General features: G+C 37.0%; 1 protein-coding gene across 1 annotated transcript; it reads right to left on the reverse strand.

Annotated features, from left to right (window-relative positions):
- Nucleotides 1-11,123: 11,123 nt before the first annotated feature.
- LOC148946095 (uncharacterized) lies at nucleotides 11,124-12,266 on the reverse strand. The gene has a single exon (XM_089097602.1). The coding sequence runs from the start codon at nucleotides 12,264-12,266 to the stop codon at nucleotides 11,124-11,126; it is 1,143 nt and encodes a 380-aa protein (XP_088953728.1).
- Nucleotides 12,267-18,092: the final 5,826 nt, after the last annotated feature.

The raw sequence follows: 18,092 nt of genomic DNA on the forward strand, positions 1-18,092 counted from the left end.
GGGAGTTGTCATCCTCAAAGACCTAATTTCCAGAACTTAAAACTACGTTTAATTAAATGGCTGTCTCAAAATTTTGATTGGATGTGTTTGGGGAAAAGGTGGGCGTGAGAGGGGGGCTAGTTGCCCTCAAATTACTTTCGACTATTAAAAAGGGCACTAACCCTTTGAATTTCGAATCGAATAAGCCTTTTTTGAAGTTTCTACGACACCGCCTTCTATAAAAACCTTATATGTCCCCAGGGTATAACTTAAAACCCTTGCCTTGAGGATTGTGGGGCAGTTTCCCCTCCCCTGGATCCGCCACTGCCATACACTCTCTGTTTCTTTCCTTGTTAGGGAGGAAAGCAGATGCCTATTATGTGTGTGTTAATACCAAAACATTTTAACTCTCATTCGACCTTCAGGTATAAACAGAATTAGTTCAAAGAAAGGGGTGGGGAAAAGAGCGTGTGGGGGGGGGGTATTTGCCCTTCGGTCAATTTTGACTCTTAAGAGCTGGACTAGAACTTCCAATTTCCAATCAAATGAGCCCTCTCTGAAGTTTATACGAGAATCCCTTCCTGCCCCCGGGCAGGGCAGGAACTGCGCTGCAAATGGGAGGAGGGGGTCAGATTTAATGCTAAGGGGTGGGCGGACGGGGCTGGCTGTACACAAAATTCTCGTTGGTGGCCCTGTTTTCACTAATCTTAGTGCACAACTAAAACACAATAAAACATCAAAACCTTATTGCTCTTATGACCTTTAGTTTTCGATTGTCTAAAACTTAGTAACATAAGAAAATTAATCTAAAAAACTAAAATAACTTTACACAAGAGATAACCATTCACAAGCAGTATATTTTTATGATTTTGGGAGAAATCAGGAAATATACATATTCAATAATAGTATAAAAAAAATATGACAGTGAAAAGGGTATGAAAGAATTGATGCATATGCCAGAGGCTGCAATTTAGGTAAATCTAAGGCAAAACATGGATTACTCCAGATCTTGGGATTACATTAACCAAATTATGTTCAAAATTTTGGTACAAAATAGAAACCGTTTCACACATTTATTATGGCCAGTAGGTGGTTCAACCACTCTGAGGTTGAAAGTGACTATTTCTTCATTTACTGAAAAACATTTCAGGGACAATGGTATAGCTGTAACACGTACATCGTTGGAAGTCAAAACGATGTTGGTGCTTCATAGATTCATAGATTATCATTCTCTTACTTAAGTGGCCACAAACTTCTACAAAATTAGTTCAACTTTTTTTTATTATAATAATTGGCAGAAAAGAATTCATAGACAAGTGAGAATTGTATTAAGGATTGGTTGTTAGAACGCGGTCGTCTTCAGGGAGTAGGGGTTATGTACTTCTAATGAATAGTGTTTTCAGTACAAACAAGAGTATGGCTACTGCCCGCTCCCCTAACGGTAAAAGCATCATTCTCTTACTTAAATTAAATAAACAATAAATGCGAACAAACATACAATATATATTAATGTAAATGAATAAATAAATCTTAAAACGAGTGGAACTTAAATTGAATATGCAAATCAAGTTTGAATTGAATTAAAATAACTACAAACAAGAGTTTGGGTATCGCCTCACTGCAGAAGCCTAAAACCTACTGCCCCATTGGCGCTTTACAGTTTCTACGACACCGCCTTCTATAAAAACCTTGTATGCCCCCAGGGCATAACTTAAAACCCTTGCCCTGAGGGTTGTGGAGGAGTGTCCTCCTCAAAAATATATTTTCTATCTGCAAATCAACTACGCTGAACAAAATGGCTCTCTCAAAAATTTGATTGGATGTGTTTGGGGAAATGATGGGCGTCGGGGGGGGGGGGCTAGTTACCCTCCAATCAATTTCGACTATTAAAAGGGGTACTAGCCCCTTAATGTACAATTGAATCAGCCAGTTTGAAAGTTTTATGAAAACACCTTCTATAAAAACCTTATATGCCCCCGGGGCATAACTTAATACCCTTGCCCTGAGGGTTGTGGGGGATTGTCCTCCTCAAAAACATATTTTCTATCTGGAAATCAACTATGCTGAACAACATTTTGATTGTATGTGTTTGGGGAAATGATCGGCGTTGGCTAGATACACTCCAATCACTTTGGACTATCAAAAAGGGCACTAGCCCTTTAATTTTCAATCGAATGAGCCTTTTTTGAAGTTTCTACGACAACGCCTTCTATAAAAACCTTATATGCCCCCAGGGCATAACTTAAAACCCTTGCCCTGAGGGTTGTGGGGGAGTGTCCTCCTCAAAAATATATTTTCTATCTGGAAATCAACTACGCTGAACAAAATGGCTATCTCAAAATTTTTATTGGATGCGTTTGGGGAAATGATGGGCGTCAGGGGGGGGGGGGGGGGCAAGTTGCACACCAATCACTTTCGACAATTAAAAAGGGCACTAGCCCTTTAATTTCCAATCGAATGAGCCTGTTTTGAAGTTTCTACGAGAACGCCTTCCATAAAAACCTTATATGCCCCCAGGGCATAACTTAAAACCCTTGCCCTGAGGATTGTAGGGGAGTATCCTCATCAAAACATATTTTCTCTCTGGAAATGAACTACGCTGAACAAAATGAATATCTCTAAATTTTGATTGGATGTGTTTGGGGGAATGATGGGAGTGGGGGGGGCGAGTTGCACTACAATCATGTTCGACTAATAAAAAGGGCACTAACCCTTTAATTTCCAATCGTATGAGCCTGTTTTGAAGTTTATACAACAACGCCTTCTATAAAAACCTTATATGCCTCCAGGGCATGAATTAAAACTCGTGCCCTGAGGGCTCTGGGGGAGTGTTATCCTGGAATACATATTTTCTATCTGAAAATCAACTATGGTGAACAAAATGACTATCTGAAAATTTTGATTGGATGTGTTTGGGGGAATGATGGGCGTCGGGGGGGGGGCTAGATACCCACCAATCACTTTCAACTATTAAAAAGGGCAATAATCCTTTAATTTCCAATTAAATTAGCCTTTTTTGAAGTTTATATGAGAACACCTTCTATAAAAACCTTACATGCCCCCAGGGTATAACTTAAAACCCTGGCCCTGAGGGTTGTAGGTGAGTATCCTCCTCAAAATATATTTTCTCTGTGGAAATCAACTAGGCTGAACAAAATGAATATCTGAAAATATTAATTGGATGTGTTTGGGGGAATGATGGGCGTGGGAGGGGGGGGGTGGGCTAGATACACTCCAATCACTTTTAATTATAAAAAATGCCACGAGCCCTATAATTTCCAATCGAATTAGCCTGTTTAGAAGTTTCTACGACAACGCCTTCTATAAAAACCTTATATATCCCAAGGTATAACTTAAAACCCTTGCCCTGAGGGTTGTGGGGGAGTATCCTCCTCTAAGATAATATTCTATATGGAAATCAATTACGCTGAACAAAATAGCTGGCTCAAAATTCTGATCGGTTGTGTTTGGGGGAATGGTGGGCGTGGAGGGGGGGGCTAGTTGCCCTCCAATTACTTTTTACTATTAAAAAGGGCACTAGAACTTTCGATTACCAATCGAATGAGCCTGTTTTGAAGTTTCTATGACAACGCCTTCTAAAAAAAACTTTTTATGCCCCCAGGGCATTACTTTAAACCCTTTCCCTGAGGGTTTTGGGGGAGTGTCCTCCTCAAAAATGTATTTTCTATATAGAAATCAACTACGCTGAACAAAATGTCTGTCTCAAAATTTTGATTAGATGTGATTGTGGGAATAATGGGCGTGGGGGGGGCTAGTTGCCCTTCAATCATTGTCGACTATTAAAAAGGGCACTAGCCCTTTGAATTTCCAATCGAATGAGCCTGTTTTTAAGTTTCTACGACAACGCCTTCTATAAGAACCTTATATGCCCCCAGGGCATAACTTAAAACCCTTGCCCTGAGGGTTGTGGGGGAGTGTCCTCCTCAAAAATATATTTTCTATTTGTAAATCAACTACGCTGAACAAAATGGCTATCTCAAAATTTTGATTGGATGTGTTTGGGGAAATGATGGGTGTGAGGGGAGGGGGTTGGGGAGGGGGCTAGTTACACTCCAATCACTTTCGATTATTAAAAAAGACACTAGCCCTTTAATCTCCAATTGAATGAGCCTGTTTTCAAGTTTCTACGAGAACGCCTTCTATAAAAACCTTATATGCCCCCAGGGCATAACTTAAAACCCTTGCCTTGAGGGTTGAGGGGGAGTGTCCTCCTTAAAAATATATATTCTATTTGAAAATCAAATATGCTGAACAAAATGGCTATCTCAAAATTTTGATTGGATATGTTTGGGGGAATGGTGGGCGTGGGGGGGGCTAGTAGCCCTCCAATCATTTTCGACTATTAAAAAGTGCACTAGAACTCTCGATTTCCAATCGAATAATCCCCCATTGAAGTTTTTACGACAACCCCTTCCATATGAAGTGCCTCTGGGAAAAAAAAAATAATAAATAATAAAACATTGGAGCTGTATGGCCTTTACTATAGGCAACGCTATAGCGTTGCCTCTGATTGTAGTAATTTATTTATTCCTTTCTTTAAATGTTAGGGCATTCTTCAGTAGCACCTATATTGGTAATATTCATGTTTGATAGATGACAAATGGGAATATATCAGGAAGAATGAAAGTGCCTCACTTTTTTTTGGCAAGAGTTTTTCTTTGAGGAAAAAAAAGAAAAACGGTGCAGAGAACAAGATATCTACAGGGATAACATAGGCAGGGATACCAAGATGTCTAAAGAAAATCCACCCACAGTGATCATTATCTGCATTTCTCGTCACACCACCCATCTTTTGTGAAAAAAGGAGTGGTAATCTCTTTAGTCGACGGAGTTCTAAAAATATGTCCACACCATCATGTAGCCTCTGAAATTATTTACGTTAAAGATGTTTTTTTTTGTAATGTTACCCCATTAGAATTATTGAGGATATCATACATAGAAAATTAAAAAGGTGCATCAACAGAATAATGAACCCATACCCCTTTCTTTGTGATTCCATAAATTGAAAACAAAGCCTTTACTTATTGCCCGAACCGAACGTAAGATCCGTAATGCTTATGCTGGTGCAGTTGGATCACAGCTGAATCTTGGTAAAGCCATCTTGAAAAAGTGTATAATGCTGTTTCTCTCCCTCATGTTCTATATCTGGTTCCTTTCTGGGACATTTTTAACCAATCAGATAAAATAGAAATCATGTGGGCTTGTTTCAAATATTTAAAGTTTCTTATTCGGGTTCCTCCTTGGTAGACTGCAAGAGATACAGCTTGCCGGATCCTCTTGACGCTGCAGATAAGCTCTTTTCCAAGCTCACAGGTTATCTGTCGAACCAACCTTGAAAGGATTTTTAATTTTAATACTGCTTTCTTTATTTTTTCTTTTTTCTTTTTTTTTGCTGGGTTATTACATTTTACATTGTATTTATTTGTATGATGCATTTAAAGAGGTTTACCACCCATGGAGTGGCTTAAACTTTTCTGAAATATTTGGTTTATTCGAGTTTTAATTTGCACGTATTTGCTCCTGTTTTTGTATGTGCTTTTTTTTGTTTCATTTTCTTTCTTTTTATTATACACCATCGTCATTCTTTGTATTTTTGACGGGTTATAAAATAAATAAATTAATTAACATATATATATATATATATATATATATATATATATATATATATATATATATATATATATATATATATATATATATATATATATATATATATATATATATATATATATATATTTATTTCTTTTTTTGTTTGTCACACAAAAGAAATATTATATTTCATGAACAATTTTTCTTATATTCAAATCGTTAAAAATACATTTAAAAAATTTGATTATCAGCCAGTTACCAGCTACTTTCATAATTTAGCATTTCAGAGTGGACCAAGGTAGCTCTCTTATAAAGAGTAGCACAGATTTTGTGACAGCCCAAGTTCATATTTCGAGTCAAACTTTAAGAATTCATTACTTCCGACTTTTTAGCACAATGAAGTCTCTTTCCAAAAACGAAAAATTCGTAAGAGAAAAGGAATTCATAGTGCTTGAAAAAAAAAATTCTACTTCATTCAGAAGTATTTCTATATTCAATGCTTAAAAATGTGCTTAACAAGTATTTAAAGATACTTTAGGAAAAAAGTATTCCAGTGATTTTAAATACTCTGATTAATAATAACTTAGGTATGTATTTAAATACTTTTATGCAGTTACTACACCACTGCTTTCAGGAATGTATTAAAGTCTTTTAATATAAAAAACTAAGAGAGTGTACCACTGGTGCACAATCTTACTAGTACCTATCTACTAGTCGAACACAATAAAAACACAGTTTGTGCTTGTTAGTTGTGAAAAATGGAATATCAGCAATATCCGAAGAACGACTGAGGGTATGAAGTTGAAACTTTTGAGGTATGTTTAGGAAATGTTGAAGAGAGATTGGAGGGCAACCATCCCCCATCCAATCCTTGCGGTTTTTACGTACCCCCTCTGCTCAACAGTGTTCAGAATTTTGGAATTGTCATTTTGTTAAAACTAGCTAAAACTTCTAATGTCTGTACTTCCAGGGATATCATGTCCCCCATAGCTCCTGGGCAAGAGTTGTAAACTATAGAATTTGCCCATTATTTACATGAAGGATTTATCATTAGGAAAGGGGAAAATATTTGATTTTGGGTGTACCGAAAAGGTTAAGGGCATTAAATGAAACTTTGGAGAATGTTGAGGGGTATGTTATACTAAATGCAAAGGCACTATATGCATTCATTTCATCTAAAATGAAGGTTTACAATATTGCAAGAATTTCTGATGGTATTGAGTTGAAACTTTCAGGACATGTTCTGGGGGATGTTAAAAAGTGGTTGGAAATAGTAATCTTGTTTGACATCTATATCTCAGGCACGTCTGCTTAAGTTGAAACTTTAAAATCGTTTTGCGAGGGATTTTGAAAAAGGAACAAAGGACAAATAGTCAAAAAGTCTAATAGTTATACCTCTGGGGATAAAGCTGGGTCAACTCTGGCTGAGCTTACAGAGTCACGCCACTGACCCCCGTCCCAAACCAAATTACTGGCTATGCCAGGGATCGAACCCGTGCCATGCAACAGGTACATACAACATTAGTTAGTACATACAACATATACACATGTACATATACTTACATTAGTACATCCAACATGTACTAATATAAATGAATAGATAAATCTTAAAACGGGTAAAACTTAAATTGATTATGCAAACAAGCTTAAAACGTAAAGAAATTACCACAAATAAGAATTTGGCAACTGCCCCCTCTTCCTCCCCAAACTTTAAAAGTCTAAAGTCTACTATCTCAATCGCGCTTTACTGAAAACAAATTATATTACAAATATTTTCTTTTTTACTTACACCATTGAAAATAAAAACAAAAGTTACAATGAAATAAAATCTTGAATTGCTGAAATTTCAGTAGTTAATGTGTTTATTTATCAAATATTTAGTTTCATTTAATTAGTTCTTTCCAAGGACTGTTCAAGACACATGCAGTTGAACATAAAATGACGCACATGTAGTCGTCAGAAAATTACGCAGTAGGCTTTAGACTTTACCCGTTTTTAGATTTTTAGGTAATGTTTAAGTTTTGCACATTTTAAGATTTATTTGGTCATTTATATTAGTACCTGTTGTATTTTTGTTTGCTGTGATTGTTTATTTAATTTCTGTTTGTTTCTTTAAGTTTTGCACATTTTAAGATTTATTTGGTCATTTATATTAGTACCTGTTGTATTTTTGTTTGCTGTGATTGTTTATTTAATTTCTGTTTGTTTCGGTTTTCATCCGTTCTTTAATAATAATTTCTAGTCATTATTTACTTTTCTTTGAAAGAATCATTTTTCGAAAAGTTTTTTTTTGTAATTGAGCTATTAAAAGAACTGAACTTTTAGGCTGATTCCAAATATATAAAACTCATTAAGTTGAATGTTACCAATCAAAAGCTACAAGCCTGAGAAAATTTGCATTATATTCGAGAAATGGGGGGGGGGGAGGAAGCCACAAAGAAGGAAAGCGATCTTAATGAAAATTGCACCATAATATTCAGAATATCAGAGATATGTATCAAGCAGTTCGTGGTAACGAACTGTAAGCAAGGAGCGACCCGGCTCAATAATAACCGTAACTCTAAAAAACGGAATTTGATACCAATATATACATCAAAAGAATCAAATTTATATGCTCATTTGAAATATACAAGTTTCATCAAGTTTAGCCTTACCCATCAAAAGTTACGCGCCTGAGAAAATTTGCCTTATTTTCGAAAAAATGTGAAACACCCCCTAAAAGTCATTGCACCTTAATTAAAATCACACAAATGAGAAATTCAGCGTATCAGAGAACCCTACAGTAGAGGTTTCAAGTTCCTCATCATCATCATCATCATCAAGGGCTTTGAGTTCCCCTTTGTGTTGAACACCTTGGGAACCAAATCACTGTTTTATATATATCACTTCACATAACTTAAATGTTTTTATAGCGTCAAGTCTTTTCCAATTTCCTTAAAGAATTGTATTACAATTCTGACTATTTTCAGGTTGTCTTCTAAGTCATTCAGCCCTCCAAGAATGGAGTGCAAACTTATGGGGTCAGGCCTCCCTCTGAAGAAAGCATATATCTTGTCTCTTTGCTCCTGATACTCCTCGCAATCCAATATTAAATGTTCCAAAGACTCTTCTTCCGAACAAGTCATGCAATTTCTGTCTTCATCGTAAAATCTAGCTCTATAGTTATTCGTGCCGCAGTGACCTGACCTCAATCTGAAAAGTAGGTGTCCTTCGTGTCTGCTAAGATTTTTATAAATTGACTTTTCGAACTTCCAATGGAGCTTGCTTGTAACAAAAAAATTGCCAGTCTGATCTCTCACATTCTCAAATCTTTCTCGTAATACAGCTTCACGCACACATTCCAATTGACTGATCACTATGGAGGTAGAGCAATTACGAATCATTCCTTCTGTGGCTACTTGTTTGCTTTGCTATCTGCCAATTCATTTCCTTTTATTCCCATATGTGATGGAACCCACTGCAATACCATTCTCCTCAATTCCATCAACATTAACAACTTTGAATAACATTCAGCTATTTCTCCTGATTTGTACCGATCTGCCTGGAATGACTTAATGGCAGAAATCACAGCTTTAGAGTCAGAACATATCAATATGCCAAAATATTCCTCGTGCGCTTCTGATAATAAAAACTCAAGTGCTTCTGCAAGAGCTACTGCTTCTGCTTGGAAAACTGATGCTTTACTGTGAAGTTTAAACTGTTTTGAAACATTCATTTTAGGGACAACAAATGCAGCACCAACCATCCCTTCATTTTTTGATCCATCTGTATAAATGTCTAAGTATCCTTGATACTTTTCTAACTTCCATATCCGGAAACAGGTATTCCAATCTAAGTTATTAGTCTGCTTAAGGTCCAAACCACATATTACAGATTTCTCTTTCCAAGGAGGTGGTAGCATCACTTGAGGTACTCTTAACATTTCAGTAGACTTCAGTTCAATTCCCTGAGGTTTTGCAATACTGTCCCATTGCTCAAATTTATTTGCCTGGAACCTCTTATTTTTGGGGCTTGCAGTGATGATTCTTCCTTGTTTTATAACTCTTGACTTCAAAGGGTTGGTTTTATCATCTATCCATAATCTTTGCAAATACTTCAATACACTTATTTTCCTTCTAGTCTCAAGTTCCGGTAGACCACTTTCAGATAGTAAGAATATCACTGGTGTTGTTTTTCTTGCTCCAAAAGCAATTCGAATAGCAGAATTTTGTATTAAATCCAGCCTTTTTAATGTGGAATGCCGTCCTGACCCATATATCACTGAAGCATATTCAATTTTAGGTTGAATATACTTCACATAGAACTCCAATAACATATCTGCCTTCATCCCCCATGAGTATGAAGTGAGCAACTTAATAATATTCAATCTCTTCATACATGCAGCACGAACCATTTCAACATGTGGGTACCAACTCAGTTTGTCAGTAATTACACACCCAAGGACCTTAGTCTGTTTCACGTACTCAATAAGATTACCATTGAGATAAAGTATGGGTAAGTTTGTTATTTTCTTTCTAGTAATCATCATCATCTTAGATTTGTGAGGGGAAAATTTCAAATCGATTCCCTCGGCCCAATGTTCAATTTGTTGTAATGTGGATTTTACAACCTCCATTGTCTCTTCTAGTGTTCTTGCTACTGCCCAAAAAGAATTATCGTCAGCAAATATCATCCCTTTCGACTCTCCATTCTCAATCGGTATGTCATATTCTGCAATATTATAATAATCAAGACCAAGTGCTGATCCCTGTGGAACCCCGCGTCTTCTTCTTAATATAATACTAGACTCTAAAGAGCCAACTCTAATAGTGTCTTCTCTTCCTGTTAAATAGTTCTCAGTAACAGCTAATGTCCTTCCTCTGATTCCAGCTTCCATAACCCCACTCAATATCTGACGATGCACCATTGAATCAAAAGCACCATTCACATCCAAATGGACAATAACCATAATCCATCCGTTCTGCAATGCATAAAGGGCATCTTGTTTAAAAGAGAGCAGGTTTTCAACTGTGCTTTTCTTTCTCCTAAAACCACAAGGGATATCTTTTAGAAAACCCCTCTTTTTTATCTCCCAATATATCCTCCTTTTTATCATTCTTTCAAAAACTTTACCTGGTACTGGTAACAGTGTGATAAATCGATAGTTTTCTATTTTTGACATATACTTACCAGGCTTAGGTATCATCCCGGCCTGGCCTTTTTTCCAAATAGTAGGGAACACTCCACTGTCCCAAGCAAGGTTCATTACTTCCAATAATGCATCCATCCATTTATTAGGCATTGCTTTCACGAATCGTGAATGAATCATATCAGTGCCTGGAGAAGTATCTGGAAGACTCGTCACAATATTTTCCAACTCTTTCATGGTAAATGGCTGGTTATAGGGTTCATCGTTACCAACTTTACTAAGTCTTCTTACTTTTGCTGTTGATCGTGCTACCTCATCATGAAAGGGATCTTCTCTTCCGACAGTTTTTAATAAATGCTTTGCACCTCCATTGGCTTTTTCTATATCACTAATCAATATCTTGTTTTCAAAAGTAAGGGGGGGGGGTTCCTGTCTTATCACCTTTTGCTTTCATATTCTTTATAAACTGGTAAACTTTAGACACTGGCTTCCTAAAATCCAGACTTTCAACAAATTCTCTCCAACTTCTACGTTTTGCCTCAATCACACATTTTTTAAACTTGGTGTAAACCTTTTTAACTGCAACATAATTCTCGACTGTAGATATCCGCTTGTTAATGTTTTGCTGGCACTTTAACTCCTTTTTGAACTGACTGCACTCCTCATTCCACCACTTAGAATAATTCCTTATGGTTTCACATCCATCAAACATGGGTATAGAGTTTTTGGCTGCTATTATGATTCCATCTTGAATAGCTTTCACTTTGTCATCCATGGACTGGGCTTTCTGCACAATTTGTTTAATGTCGATATTTTCAAGTTGACAGTTAAATTCCTTCCAATTTGCCTTTCTAATCTTTAATCTTGGAATGCTAGTTGTTTGCTGTGGACATGGCTTATCCACATGTACTAACACTGGTAAATGATCGCTATGCAGTGTAGGATCTTCTACCACCTCAACATCTACTTTGTTGCAAAATCTAGTCCTTGTAAACACCAAGTCTATAGTTGAATAAGTACTGGATTGCACATTCTTTCTTGTAGGTAAACCCTTAGGAGTGGCCAAGTATATATCTTCTTCAAGTAAAAATTGTTCTATAGTTTTCCCAGGGTCATTAATTAAATCACATCTGCACCACATTTTACTGTGTGCATTAAGGTCACCAACTATTATAAGTTCTTCTTCTTTAGGTACCTCATCAAAAATTTCAGCTGCCAAGGAACCAACTTCCTTGTTGTTACCGCTTGGATTGTAAATATTCACTTTGTTGATCACAGTTTTTGAGTCAAGATATAATTCACATCCAATTACCTCCACTTCTTCTGAAGGCTCATCACCATAATCAATGTCCCACTGTTCATAATGCAAATTCTTACGGATTGCAATCATAACACCTCCTCCATCCTTTGTTATTCTGTCTTTCCTTATTATATTAAATCCATGATATCCTATTTTAATGTAAGGTTTAAGCCATGTCTTTTGAATACATATGATATCCACTTTCTCGTTAATCGCATAACAGCGTACCATGCCCTTCTTCTCCTTCATCACTGAACATGCATTCCAAGAAAGTAACTTTAAAGTCATTTGCCTATACATTTGCTTCTTATTGCTTCACAATCAATTGGTCTCATATTTAATTCATTGATAAATGAATAAAGTTTTTCCACTTTCTCCAGCTAGGGGAAGGCTGGCCATATCTAACAAATCTGGGGATAATAATAATCCAACAAGAATTTTTGTAACTGTGTCTGATACTCTTCTATATATGTCTTGTTCGGTTCCTTGGTTTGGAAGACCACTACGCTGTGTTGAGTTTGCACTGTGAATTTGGTTACTGTGAACAGCTTGGGCATATGTTCTGTACATAACTTGTGCTCTCCTATATCCCATGTTATATTTTTCTGCCATTTCCAGAATATTTCTATTTTGCTGCCTAATTGGACACTCCCTTGACGTTGAAGAATGGCAGCCTTTACAATTGGCACATTTGTAAGATTTAACTTTCTCTTCAGGATCACTATTTTTGAGGGGACAACTCACTGAAACGTGTTTTCCACAGCATCTCATACAGACTGGCTGATTTGCTCTGCAAGTGTTCTGCACATGGTCATAACGCTGGCATTTAAACACTGGAGAATTTTACGATTGTAGACAAAAACCTCTTTTTTCCTTCCGCAGCATCATACAGTAGGTGGCAGAAAATTGCCTGTTAAAACGACCATGTCCGCAAAACTATCCTCAAGTTTCTTTAAATCCCTGTTATATCTCTTTTGACGAATTACTTTTGTAATCTCAACAGATGACTCTATACATTCTTTAAGTTGTTCATTGCTTAGCTACAAGGGCACTCCCTTGATGATTCCTCTTTTGATACATTCCTTCTTTTTTCCCCTCACTGATACACCTCCAATTGATTGTATTTTCATTACTTTTTCAGCTTCTTCATTGTCGTTGACATGAACTATCATTACATTCTTTTCTCTATTTGATTCAAATTCGAACTTGATGGGAAAAAAATTCTCCTTTAAACATTTCGATATTGAAAAATCATCTGGTAGTTTCTCATTTTTATCTGTCACTTCAAATTCCACTCTTACTTGAAGCAATTCATTCAACGGAATCTCACTTTGACCAGAAACTTTCGCTTCTAATTCTTGCCTTTTTACTATACTTTGCAAATTCTCTACTGGGGACCTCACGCGTTTTCTTCCCAAAGATGGATTCAAACCCAGACTTGGGAATCTAGTCTTTTCATTCACTCTGCCATCGGTTAATCCTTCTGCCAACATTGGATTTACACTTGACATATCCTCATCAGAATCCTCTGATAATAGTGGAAATTCATTATTGTTGTCAAGCACCTTGAACCTGTTTTTGACAGGTAAATTATATCCACTCATACTAAGCGCACTGAGTCGTCCATTAGAGTCACTAACTGGGATATGCAAAACTTGCTGCTGAGGCTGGAACTGTCTCTCCTGGGGAATATGGGCAGCCTGAAACTGGCTTTATGGCATTGGAGCTGTAATATACTGCAGAGTGCTACTATACTGTCCACCAGCACTGGTATTCGGTTGAAAAATCATATAGGGTGGAGTTGGATAAGCTCCAGGAATTAGTGGACCCCCCCCCCCTGCTGGGGGTCTTGGCTGCTCATATTGTCACTTCCAACTTTAATACCACTATTCAACTTACTTTCCTTCAGTTTAAAGTCTTCTTAACCATCAAAATCACCAAAAATCTCAAAAAAATCCAAAAGCACGTGTTCACAGGAAGAATGCATCGTTGCCACTGGTTTCAAGCTCCTATCTGCAAAAATGTGGAGTTTTGTATTTTTTGCCAGAAGAAAGATCACGGATGTGTGTTTTTTTCTTGTTTTTTTTTCCCCAGGGGTGATCGTATCAACCCAGTGGTCCAAGAATATCGTGGGAGGGTTCATTTGAACGGAAATTAAAAGTTCTAGTGCCCTTTTTAGGTGACAAAAAAAAAAATGGAGACCAACTAGGCCCCCTCCCAAGTTAATTTTTTTTTCCAAGGTCACCCGATCAAAATTATGAGAGTGCGATTTTATTCAGCATGGTCGAAAAATATAATAACTATGTCTTTGAGGATGACTCAATCCCCCATAGTCCTCGGGGAAAGGGCTGCAAGTTATGACCTTTGCCCAATGTTTACATTTAGTATTAGTTATTGGGAAGTATACAGACGTTTTCATGGGGGATTTTTTCTGGTAGTGAGGGGGGGGTCCGGTGTTACGTAGGAGGATCATTCCATGAAGGAAGTTTTCATGGGGGAAGGAACATTGCTATGAAGGGGGCACCGAATTTCCCAGCATTATTAAAAAAACGATTAGAAATTAAATAAACAAAAAAAAAACAAGTTTTTCAACTGAAAGTAAGGAACAACATCAAAACTTAAAGCGAACAGAAATTATTACGTATATGATTTGGTTCACTCCCTAGTCAATACCTCGCTCTTTACGCTAACGTTTTTTAAGTACTTTCATAAGAGCTACTTATTCTAATTAACGGCCTTTGTGATTAAGGGGTCATTCTTAAAGAATTGGAACAAAATTTGAGCTTTAGCGTAAAGAGCGAGGTACTGAATAGGGGGTGAATCCCTAATATACGTAATAAAAATATACGAATAAAGAGAGTCTGTTACGTAAGTTAATTCGTAAGTTACGTATATTTATTACTAATAAAAACATTCGTAAGTAGAGATGACCCTAAAGGTCCGAACAGAACACCATATATGGGCATAGAGTCCCTAGGGAGAACACGTGGTTAATGGGGTCAATGACCTCTTTTTTCCAAGGTTGATTTATTTATTGTTTTGGCCAAGTGCACGCTCTCAGCGAATGTCAAGGTGTCCAGAAATAGGAAACAGTATTTGTTGTTGTTGTTGCAAGTGCATGCTCGAGGCGAATGTCAAGGTGTCCAGAGATAGGAAACACTATTTGTTGTTGTTGTTGTTTTGGGCAAGTGCATGCTCGAGGCGAATGTTATGAGTTTCCAGGAATCCTGAAAACAGTTAGATCACGTGTTTCCTTCTCAGCCAATCAGCGAGTCGGTTACATCCCCCTTCTCAACCAATCAGAGGGCTTGTTACATATGGTTTTCCCCGTTACATAACAATTCGCCCTTGAGATTTCGTATATAACGGGCTTGCAATGTGATTAAATTATCAGAAAGTATTTTGACATAGTTGATGACACAAGAATGGATAAATTTGACTCTTTTGAAGCCTTGACAGCCGCAATTAGCAATGTAAGTTCTGATTTAATACATTTTCATTTTTTATTTTTAAAATAAAATTATTTTCCTTGGTCACCCTCCAGTATATTCAGGTAAATCACCTCCCCCCTCCCACTCTAATACAAACATCACTTTGTAATCTTTCTACTCGATAGAAAACGTAAAATATGTTCTTTTTACCCTCAAAACCTAACCACTCCCCTATTGTTTTACAACCAAAATGCTAGCAAAAAGAAATAATTATCTTTTCGATAAATGTGGACTTTTCTCTATTTTAATCATGTCTCTAACTGAGACATCCCATCCTGTTGTTATTAGCCCGCAATGGTTTGACACAAGGCTCCAGCGCGAGGCCTATAATTAGCTCTGACCCTTTTTTAAAGCACTTCCTGTTCGTTAGCGTTAGCAGTTTAGTTTCCAAAGATTTCACAGATTCAAAAGGATGCGACTAAAAACATGTTTTTATTTATTGGATAACTGAAAAAGAACCATAGCTTAGATCAATGCTTCGATGTTTGACTAAATATTCACAATTTTCAACGTTTAGTATTAGGGGGGATTTTCTTCAAACAGCTTAGAAACAAACTAGGCCGACTTTTGAAAGGCTCAGTGAGCCGTAATTCATCTTTTCTCAGATTCAAAAGGATGCGATATCTTTCGGGGGGGCGGGGGTATTTTTCCATGTCTTTTCTCAGGGATATTTTCCGTGGGGATTATTTTCCTCGGGCTTGTTTTTTCTGGGGGTGGGGTAAATACCAGCTACCGAAAAAGGATATGGAAAGATACAAAAAATACCGCTAATACTTTAAATGCATCAAACGAGGCATGCTCAATACACATTAAAACCAGAAAAGAACAGAAACGCCTAAAAATAAGAAATTCTTCAAACAGCTTAGAAACAAACTAGGCCGACTTTTGAACGGCTCAGTGAGCCGTAATTCATCTTTTCTCAGATTCAAAAGGATGCGATATCTTTCGGGGGGGAGGGGGTATTTTTCCATGTCTTTTCTCAGGGATTGTTTCCGTGGGGATTATTTTCCTCGGGCCTATTTTTTCTGGGGGTGGGGTAAATACCAGCTACCAAAAAAGGATATGGAAAGATAAAAAAAAATACCGCTAATACTTTAAATGCATCAAACGAGGCATGCTCAATGCATATTAAAACCAGAAAAGAACAGAAACGCCAAAAAATAAGAAATTCTTCAAACAGCTTAGAAGCAAACTAGGCCGACTTTTATAGGCTGAATTTTGAACGGCTCAGTGAGCCGTAATTCATCTTTCTCAGATTCAAAAGGATGCGACTAGTATATTTCACGAATTTTTTTTTACGTTGTGCTTTCTTAGTGATAAATGCTTTTCTAGAAAAAATTATATGGATGATCGTACTAATTTTCTTTCTGTAAAAAAAGGGGGAAATTATCTTAGATACTAACTTTTTTCTCTTCTTTAAGGCCAATTGTGAAGAATGTGTGCCCCCTCCATCAAAGAGAGCAAGAGAGGGCGAGGCATCCCCAATGCAGCCTGTCAGAAAGTTAAAGAGAGAGTGGGCCGATAACTACAATGCCGAAGCCTCACCTACGCAAGATCAAGAGGTTGTCTCTCATCATGCTTTTTCAATGGTCTCAGGAGCTGCCCCGGCTGCACAGCCCTGTGGCAATGCTGGCTCAGCTGCACAAGACCATGAGGTTGCCCTCGAACAGACCTTACCTGGACCATCCGGTACCCAAGTATAGTCAGGATTTGCAAATGTGAGCATTTTTTCATACCTATCATATAGAAATATATATATCTATTTCTTCCATTTTTTTTTAGTCTTTTCCTTTCACTATTTTTCAACACTGTATAAAAGTGTATCTCAGCGGGATATTAAAATATTAACCACTCTCCCCCAGCCATTGTTTTCTCTGCGTCCCCCTCCCTCGGAGATATCTAAATATAATGTAATTTTTTGCAATAAACCGCTCTTTTTTTCTAATCTTTGCTATTTTCTCTGTTGCTATCGCTTCAATATCTCATAAGCAAATATTTTTAGGTAATTTTCTAGATTTTACTGCTATCTCTCACCGCTATGAAACTCAAAATGCTATTTTTCACAATTGAATATTGTCTAGTTTTAATCTTTGGCATAAAGCTCCGCACAAGCATATAAATAGATCTGTTTCACCCCTTTTCCTGTCTTGTTCTATCATTAGCGGTTAGTGGTTAGCCCAAGTATAGGGTTTCCATACTTTTACATAATTTTGTGTTTATTTCTGAATATAGCGGAATTGGTTGTAAAATTAGCTATAGATATTTAGGACATTGGAATTCTATGCAAGAGCGAAAGAAGTTATATTCCCAAAAATAATAAATGCTATTTATGACATTAATGAAAAGGGGGGGGGTTGTTTTTCTCCCTTCAAATTAAAACGGTTTCATGCAGACAATTGCAATTTATTAAGCACATGCCTATGCAATCTCTGTTTGCAGGAGAACCGGTGAAATCTTGTTATTTTCAAAAAAAGGTCTAACAATATATTTAGGACATTGGTGAAATGAGGGGAACATGACACAATTCTATCACCGCCTCATTGTAAAGTGAAAAAAAAACTGTTTCTTTACGCGTTGGTGACTG

The sequence above is a fragment of the Artemia sp. Qi Xiang Cuo genome, chromosome 12 (assembly GCF_049724085.1).
Source record: "Artemia sp. Qi Xiang Cuo chromosome 12, ASM4972408v1, whole genome shotgun sequence".
In the NCBI taxonomy this organism is placed as follows: domain Eukaryota; kingdom Metazoa; phylum Arthropoda; class Branchiopoda; order Anostraca; family Artemiidae; genus Artemia; species Artemia sp. Qi Xiang Cuo.

Bases quoted from the DNA above. Each gene is read 5' to 3' on its own strand.
- LOC148946095 (XM_089097602.1), bottom strand. From the start codon at position 12,266: ATGAAGGAGAAGAAGGGCATGGTACGCTGTTATGCGATTAACGAGAAA.